We start from the raw sequence: 9,301 nt of genomic DNA, 5'->3' as shown, positions 1-9,301 counted from the left end.
TGGCTTCCTTGATAGTGCTAAATCATTTTAATGGTACTAGACCACCTAGCTACAATATAAACACCCTACAGGTGCAATGTGACTAAATGTTCTAAAAGGTAGTGAAGCCAACAAGCTCTTGTTATCTGGATATGTGCCATATACTGTCAGTGGAAAAGGATGACTCTGGCAGAGGACCATGGAGAAAAAAGTTAAAAAGGATGGAGGCCACGAAACCAAACTAGAGAATCCCAGCTGCTAGAAGTTGGTCTCCTTTAGTAAAATTATCTGGATGGGTTATATAAAAAAAATGTGTTGATAACACAATTTGCTAAGTGGATGGTCTCAAGTTGAAGAAGAACCAGGCCAGCAAGTGGTAAAACTTTAATTCTTACCAGGAGATAGAATCAATTAATCTGAAACAAATTTCTCCCAAGACCACATACATCCTCATCAATTATAAATGAAGAAACTAATTCGCCTCTTCCAAACAACAGTAGCTTTCTATTTGTGCACAGGGTATCATGATGCATAGGATTTTTATATATCCTTGTGATTCAATTGGATGCCTTCTTATTTATGTAACAAATAAAAATCTAAATCAGGCTTGCTTAAATATAGTACAGATCAACAAGCATAATTCCTTGTTAACTGAATAACATATGCACTAAGCTCTAACAAGCGCATTGCATAAAACTAAACTCAACGGTATAACAAGGTGGACCAGTTCTGTGTCTTTTCGTTACTTGATCATCAACTGATGCTCTCAAGGTTGGCCAAGAAGAGACGGTCTGTAGAAGCTTCGTGCAATCTCAATCCGCTCACGAGGATCATTCATGGTTTCATCTCTTAATGCTTGAAGAATGGCCTGCGTAGAAACTTCCCTGCAGATCCCAAATCCATAATCATATGAGCCATGCCAACAACAATCAACTCCAACAGGAAAACAGAATTATTCAGATCCTGATGACAATATAAAGTCATCTTATTCAACCATTTGTTGAGGGTATGTATTCTTGTATGGTAGAAAAGGGAAGCAACACACATCCTCTCATCACCCGCTAGATGAGGAGGCAAAGAGCAGGATGGACATACATGTGACAACTAGCCAATCAAAATTCTTATTGCATTGGTATCTCATGTTGAAAGTTAAAGGTGTTTCCTCCATTTTTATTCATAAGAGCTAAGGACAGAAATCACATGAAGTTACTAGTGATGTAAGCTAGCTTACGAATCCTCTCGATTACAACAGAAATTTGAAAAAGAGATGCGGGGATGGAGTCCAACCTTTTCATTAGAATTCTGTGAAGTGTTTTGAGGATGGGGCACAGCTCAACTGGAGCAACGGGCTTGTTTTCTTCAGGATGCAGTACACTTAAGCTGGGCTGACTGAGAAGCTCATAGAATGCATCAACTGCAGAGACACCCTGCATGAAGCAAAGAAGAATGTGAGTTTGTTCAAATGCATTAAATACAATATAGTGCTAAATCATGTGAGATACTTAGTTCTAGTTTAGTGAAACAAGTAAAATGTCTATTGGTTTAACACCAGTTCAGCAAATGCAAGGGAGTCAAAACTCAGAACAACTTGGAACTCCAGGAGTGATTGAGTACAAATATCTCTGCTGATTATGAGAGTACCAAAGTAAAAGATCAAGAGGCTAACCTGAATCATCCCTTTCCCTTTGATGCTATCACCCATATCAGGACTCAGTTCCCCTTTCGCTAGCATCTGACCATACCATGCATTGCGACCTTTTAAAAGGGTTACATAGGTATCAGCTAGCAATGGACCAGCAAGTTTCTCTGGCTGCTCTGACAAGAGATGAGTAATAAATATCATCTCAGAAGTGCAGTGGGCAAAGTATACTGATTTGCTAGTTGCACTCTCATTTGTCAGAGCAGCTACCATCCCTGAAGAAATAAGACCAATTCGCATAAGCATGATTCCAGGAAGAGATTAGAATAGGCATCTTAAAAAGGATAGGTAAATTAAGATGCAACCATGAAAAGTAAGGTCTTGCTTGGTATTCATTTTTTTTCCTTTTTTTCATATTTAGAAGTGAAAACATGAAATCCGGTGCAAGAAAGATACTTGATTCCCTTATTTTTATTTTTTATTTTTAAAAGTAACTTTCATAGTTTATGGAAAAAGTAGAAATAAAAAATGTTTACTTTCACTATTTTTAAAAAAGAACTTTTTAAGCCATGAAATCAAATCGAGTCTCAATTCTCATAATTTATTTCTGCCCTTGGTGACTACTACCTCGTTGCTTTCCACTCACACCTGCTTCACCGAGAAGTTCCTCCCTCTTCCCTCCCTACTGCCTCTTCCACCAAACCGTCCTCCCAATCCACAGCACTTCTCTGCCATGATGAAAACAATGGCGTTGTCAACAACAACAACATCCCACAGCGGGATGATGGGAGGAATTGGGAAGTATGTGAACGTCAAGGGTTATGCTACCCTCGCCAGCATTTGTTCAATGGGTATCCATGAGATGGATGACACAGAATTGGTGCTGCAATTCATGGTATATCTCACATATCCTCTACCACCTGATGATCGCCAGTGGCTGCATGCCTAAGATCTGCTATCGGAAAAGCATTGCAAAGGAAATTCCTATTTTGGCTTATCCGAAGCCTTTCAGATTTCAGCAGATGCGGGTAGAGCATCGTCACTTTTTGAAGTTTGTAAAGGTGGAACCTCAATATGGCTCAGCTTTAGAAGTATTTGAAAATAAAGACTTCTGTTCGTCAAATTTGTGAAAAATGTCGACTGATCCGTAGGCGCGGACGAATTATAGTGATTTGTTCCAATCCGAGTCAAAGATTTAGGGAAAAAATAGAAACAGATTTCCTGTTTTATAAGGAAAGTGACAAGGATGCCAGATGCAGCCTAAGGGTAAGACCATATTAAAAAGCACTGAAATTATGTAAACTTGTGAAATGGTACTCAAATAATATCACCTTTTGAGCAATAACTATTATGATAACCAACACAGGTTGGAGTTACAAACATGTTTAGCTCCATAAACTAAGAAGTGGACATTGCAAAATATGAACAATGGATGAAAATTCACAAGCAGTATCATTTTATGTACCAATCACTGGGATCAAGCTGATCCACCAAAAAGGGAGTGAAATATTGAACTAGTTCTGAAAGAATCATAACATTTCACAAGTAAATTTTGATTGAGTGAAATTTTAGTAGTGAGAGTTCACAGGTTGGATGAAGCCCAATAAGCAGAATGACAGTTAAATAATCAATAAATTCATGCCAAACAAATGACTCAACTGAATTGCTCTTAGACCAAATTAACAGGACTATACAAAAGAGTAACATGTAATAGAATAAGAAACAGTTCTCTTTGACAGGACATCATGGATGCATAAATAGAGACTAATCAATACTTTTTGATATATCTCCTCATCTAGGTCTCTAATCCATTCTTATCATTAATTAATATGGTCATGTTGTGCAAGTTAATTCCTTTTGGCTCTACCCATTCTTTCTGACCTTCAACTCCCTCCTTTTGGCAATCAGTGATATCTTCATAGACAAATAATCATTCGAGCAATGAACCTAAAGCGGTGACTATTCCATACAACCCATATGACATGGCCCAGGTCCTAACTTTAGCTAGTTATTAATGACAAGTTATTATGATCCACATTGTTAATATTAGCGAGAGGAGCGAAGAAATTTATCGTCATCAATTAACTCTAAAGATTGGTGGAGTTGCAACACATCTTAGTAAGCCTGTTTTGACTCTATAACATCTTAAGTTCAGCAACTAAAGAGAATTTAAATATCACCAACCATAGAATTTATTCAGTATTGATGCATAATCAAGTCCTCCTTTTGAAGACCATTATATTTATAATTAGAACATGTTCGAAACTCATGAACACAACTCTGCCATAAATTTATGGACAATAATAACATAACAGCTGCTCAGTTCTTGTTCTAGACAAAATATTTGACCTATATGAATTCAAGAATCTACATGGAGCTTCATAGATTGCACTAGAATCACCACATATTAGCAATCATTTTGAGAACCACCATAGATGCCCGTGTGTGCATCCTTCTGTAAGCTCATATATCTAGTATATCAAGTTTTCACCTTCTAAGTCTACATAGGAAACATCTCCTCACCATTCACTTACCTTTTGTTATTTTCTTCTTCTAAGAACCAGATGCTGAGAGGTATTGCAGATAAAAAATAGAGACATAAGGACAGGACTAACCTCTCATACTTCACATTCTTTACCACTAATGATCCAACTCATCAGGCTTAAGTCCATCCATTTGAGAGATATATTAAGGTGAGCTGTGAAAACCAGTTGACTGAGTAATTTGAAAGCCCTCTTATATCTAATTATTCATGCATCTTCATGATAACTCATGTATTGTTGAACTTTTTACTGTTTTTCTTATATCCTGGCAATTTTCATCATACTCTCTTTTACACTTCCTTCTTTTATGTGTTCCTTTTCCATCATCTTTTCATGCATTTTGCATGATCTTACTCTCTTATAGTTACTTGGCTTCTGAATGATTTAGAGAGAAACTATTTTGATGAAATTAATAGTGTCACATTTTTCCCTTAAATTGAGCATCTCACTCAGTATTTTTTCGTTTTTTAATTTTATAATGCATACAACACATTGCGTTGTATAGATATTAAGCAGAAACGATTTTTCCCTCAAAATCATCGTGACTGCCTCACTTAATGCTAGCAGTCTGGGCTCAAATGAATAGTCAATTAACTGCTAGAACTACTTTGAAAGTAGAGTTTATGACCATATATTTTAAACATTAGTAAGGCTGTTCCATAATACCAAGTTAAATAGAATATTACCACCCTTCATTTGTTGTCAGGTTACCAAGATACATTAAAAATATAGCCTAATTTATACAAAGCATTACAATTTTACACATTAAAATCCCCTTATATCTTTAGTAATTCTTCCTATTTATCAATCCTCCATAACATTGTTTAAAATAGATATAGTTATGAAAGTTTGTCATAAATAATATAATTATTTTTCCTTAAGGATTCTACCTATAAGAGGGAGGAGTATATAGACAAACATGTGCTTTCTCGGCCAAAAGAAAGGAAAACTTTGAAGTTAGATAATTGATTAGATGGTAAGAAAGAGGACTGTGATATATGATGGTTTATGGTAGTTGGTGCTAAAGAAGTGCCTACTTTTTAAATGATTGCCAGAAAGGGTCATATGGATAACTGATGCCTAGTATAAATAATAATGATCATTCAAATTTGTTCTCTAATGTCCTCTATGGTATAATTATATAAGGTGGCAAAGTAAGAAATGGCTGGAAGAGAAATATGACTACGATGCACATTCATTAATCCTGCTTAAAAACCAATTCCACACACTTCTGAAAGGTCAATGGTTCATAAAACAGAACAAGAAGTACATACCTCAACTCTAACACCATAAGAAGATAATAAATTACTTTAGGGGTTCATATATCCTGATTATTTTTTGTGTTATTCAATGCCAAGACATAATTTGATTTGGGAAAAAAATATAAATAGAAAACTTTTGCAGTTCAAACTCTAAGATGAATAATAAATCAAAAGTTCATGGCAAGAAAAGGAATGTGAACATATGCAGCAAGCTTTACTGCAACTATAAGAAATGACATGAAGAGGAACTGCTATGCTGGTTCATAACTCTTGAGTTTACTGTGCATTATGCAATGGCCAACTTTAATATGGAAAAAAGGTGAAGAAAACTCTTGAAGCCTGATACGGATTTAAAAAGGTGTAAGATGCAGAGTTAACAGGCCAGAAATTTGTTAAGAAAATAGAGAAAAAGTAAAAAAACATTAAGCAGGCCATGCCCCTTTTCATGATCAACTTTTTATCGACCCTTCTACATGATGACTCCTATGAAGAATTTTGTCCACTGTCATTACAAATTTATAATATATAACATGTTCTTACTTTGCCACCACATGTGAAACCCTCCTTGTACAGACCTTTCCTAATCTTGTTGCCATATCCATATTATCTTATTTGTTTCTTCAAATTGGGAGTCAAAATATTGTCCCAGATCATCATACCAATAGGGACTCATAAGACAAATTCACATAAATCTTCTGAGAAACTATATTGTAGCAATGCACAAATGATGACTTGTTGAAGTAACACTTCCCTGTAACCGCAGATAGGGCTAAAGCATAATTTCATCTGTTCTTTTGATTACTTCTGCTCAACAGCATCATTATATGTCTGCCTATAATCTATTCAATGACTCCATTATGCATTAGAGAACTAAAAAATATATGAATATTATTGTAGTTTATTTTTGTTTTCAAACAATGAAATATTGACAAAATATTAAACTTACCCGCACCAATAGCATATACATTTTTCAGGCCACCCATAACTTCATGAGTGACAAGATCACTATTATCCCACACAATGAAATGTGGTTGCCTCAAAAACATAGCAAGTGGTTTTCTCCACTTATCAGATCCACATATTCGAGCATTAGCGTATTCCTTGTTATAAATCTCCGAAGCAATGTTTGGGCCCCCAAGATAAAGAATGTTCTCAATTGGAACTCCAGCTGCCAGGCATATATTCAAGATTAGAAGAGACAAGAGAAAATGAACCAAAGACTCAAATGGGGATAATATCTTAAAATTTACAAGATCTAAAACAGTATTTCTGGATAAAGGAAAAAATATCTGGAAAAAAAAAGAATAAATAGATGTGTTTAAAGAGATTTATTTCTTTAAAGAAATTTAGTGATGAATTTTACTTACGGAAAAAGAACACAACAAATATATTTTTGAGATTACAAAAACAAGATGATCATCAAATAGGAACAGTTGTAAAGGGTCAAGTATATTTTTTTCTAATATCAAAAAAATGATATCATCAATGTATGACATCAAATTGAAAATTCTAATTTATTCTATGACAAAACAAGTGAAAACAGCGGTGGCACCACCATTTAGCTCAAAAAAAAAAAGAAAGAAAAAGGAAAAAGAGTGGAAGCAAAGCTATATGGATATTGTACTTTGTTTTCCTGTCTGGAGATAAGGTACATAAACTGCAACTAAGTTATAAAAATACAAGAACAATAGTGAACTAACGTTTCATAAGTATATCCAATCTGTGGTTTGCGATGTCTTGGGACTTTTTAAAGAAAAAAAATGGTGCTCTTCTAATATTCTGAACCTATAATACATCCTAGAATACCAATAATTTTGCAGTACATCTCTGTTCAATCAAATATATGTTTATGTCAAAGAAGAACAGCCATAAAGACGAGACATAAAATTGAGACACAATTCTTAGAACAATTGAAGACCGATGTCTGCCTAGTTCCATAGATTTTCTATCTATCTTATTGTTGGCAGTTACAAACTGCTCACTTCCAACTAATTGGGGACTCAACAAGTGACAAAGCTAACAATCTAAAACCCCTTGCATGACCATTATAAGCCAGTGGAAAAGAGGAAGAGTACATACTTGCACATCTGATCATCTGTGTAGGCGTTACTATCCGCGGAACCGGATCTAAAGCTGCCTCAATACCCTTTGCCAGAGAGATTATAATTGGAACAGTGATTCTCTCCTTCCAGTATCTACTGATCTCCTCAAACACTTCGCGGGTCTCTGTGGAAGGCAAACCATTCACAACGATATCAGCATCCCATACAGCCTCCTGCAAATTCGTCACAACCTTCAGCGGGCAGAGTGGTGTGTCAATCATGTTCAAGCAGAAGCCATCCCTCAAGATCTCATCTGCATACAGCGTTCGATCCCCAAGCCTTGCTTCAACATATTTCAAGTATGCACAACGTCGAAGCAGACGCCTCAAAACATCCTCCCTAGAATTGATTACCTCAAATAGATGCTCTGCTGTGGACCTGTCAACCGTTCTCCCGGCCCGTCTCCATATCCTAATCTGAACCTTCTCACGAAAATGACCATAAGCATCTTGCAAGAGAGCAGCAAAAACACTGCCCCAAGCGCCGGCCCCTATACCCACAATCTTTAACAGATCTCCGTCAGACTTGCCGAGAAGGCGACGGAGCTCATCAAGCCTTTCTTCAGCACCATTGGAGCTGTGAATAGATCCATTAAAGCGAAGAGAACCACGATCCCTTTCAACAGTACCAACCATCTTGATCCAAGCAGAACACACTGAAATCTCCCAAGTTTGAAATTCCTTATATGTTCCCAGTAATCAAATTCTCTGAATCACAGCAAAAACAATTTAACAATTCAACCAACAGCAATTCTGAGCTTCAATACTTCTAACAGCTTTCAGCAAAACCCAGTTATCTAATTCTTTGGCTACCTTTTGGCTTCTCCCTAGATATCAGAATTTCTTCAGCTTTCACTAATTTTGTAAACAAAAAACAAACTTTATGCCTCTCCTACCACCCAGAACTCCCAAAAACCTTGATTCAAGATCGAAGAACTCGTCTCCTCTATGATGTAATCTGCCTCAGAACCCTCAGAAAAACCCAAAAAGCTGTCTTTTTTGCAACAATAGTACCAAGTGACTCACCAGATCAGTCTTTCTCCAAGAGGTCGACTCCAAAACACTCAAATTTGTCCTACCTCCAAACTCTTACCAGATCAAGATAAAGCCCGCAAGTAAACTCAAAAAGTATACCTTTGGGATCGCCGCTGAAGTTTCGGTCATCTACCCCAACCAATGATAAAACGCCCGGCTTTCGTGTCGGAGACTCCAAAGCCGGCACCGCCCACGTGGTCTTCTCTAATCCTTTCACACAAAGCCCACAGTACCAAAACAAGGAGCCGGCATTGCGGGTGAACAGCAGATGGGCGGTTGGGCTCCTTCAATCTCTCTTATAAATGGGCGGATGGAAGCAGCGTTTGAGATCTGGAGGCCGAAGCTTTGATGGGAGAAATGGGGGAGGGGCAAGAGAGGAGGGGGAGAGGAAAGGGTTGGGCTTTTGGAGGGGTTTAGGAAAGCTTTTAGGACTTGGGAGTTGGAATTGGGTGGGGGCATTAAAGGCTTGCGTATTCCCAACGGCTCTAAGCAGGGGAGCTCTCGGGGTATAGTTGTTGAAGCTCGCTAGTGCCGGTACTCTCGTAAACACGCATAAAGAAGGATGTTCTGTCGGTATGTCCCAGGATCCCCCGCGGTGAGCCTTCGACATGATAAAATACTGTGCAGCATTCGCCGCAATTCATGGCATACAAGCAAATTCTGAAGCTATAGATGCGCTGATCTTAATTGTATTCAAAATTTTTATATTAAGCCTATCATATATGAATCTAATCTGAATATC

General features: G+C 37.1%; 1 protein-coding gene across 1 annotated transcript; it reads right to left on the bottom strand.

The window, feature by feature from the left end:
• Nucleotides 1-462: 462 nt before the first annotated feature.
• Nucleotides 463-9,073, bottom strand: LOC120106219 (probable glycerol-3-phosphate dehydrogenase [NAD(+)] 1, cytosolic). The gene is made up of 5 exons (XM_039119156.1): nt 7,503-9,073; nt 6,370-6,591; nt 1,646-1,893; nt 1,267-1,406; nt 463-863 (listed from the first exon to the last, which is right to left on the bottom strand). Exons 1-5 carry the CDS (start codon nt 8,158-8,160, stop codon nt 746-748), a joined length of 1,386 nt encoding a protein of 461 aa, XP_038975084.1. The 5' UTR covers nt 8,161-9,073; the 3' UTR covers nt 463-745.
• Nucleotides 9,074-9,301: the final 228 nt, after the last annotated feature.

Source organism: Phoenix dactylifera, unplaced genomic scaffold (genome assembly GCF_009389715.1).
Source record: "Phoenix dactylifera cultivar Barhee BC4 unplaced genomic scaffold, palm_55x_up_171113_PBpolish2nd_filt_p 000491F, whole genome shotgun sequence".
Taxonomy (NCBI): Eukaryota; Viridiplantae; Streptophyta; class Magnoliopsida; order Arecales; family Arecaceae; genus Phoenix; species Phoenix dactylifera.
This window is presented reverse-complemented; position numbering and strand designations above follow the sequence as displayed.

Excerpts from the sequence above, each read along its gene's own strand:
- LOC120106219 (XM_039119156.1), bottom strand. The coding sequence starts at position 8,160 with ATGGTTGGTACTGTTGAAAGGGATCGTGGTTCTCTTCGCTTTAATGGA. Across the intron at positions 1,894-6,369 it reads TGTATATGCTATTGGTGCGG|GGATGGTAGCTGCTCTGACA; the intron begins GTAAGTTTAATA and ends TTATTTCTTCAG. Across the intron at positions 864-1,266 it reads CACAGAATTCTAATGAAAAG|GGAAGTTTCTACGCAGGCCA; the intron begins GTTGGACTCCAT and ends TGGGATCTGCAG.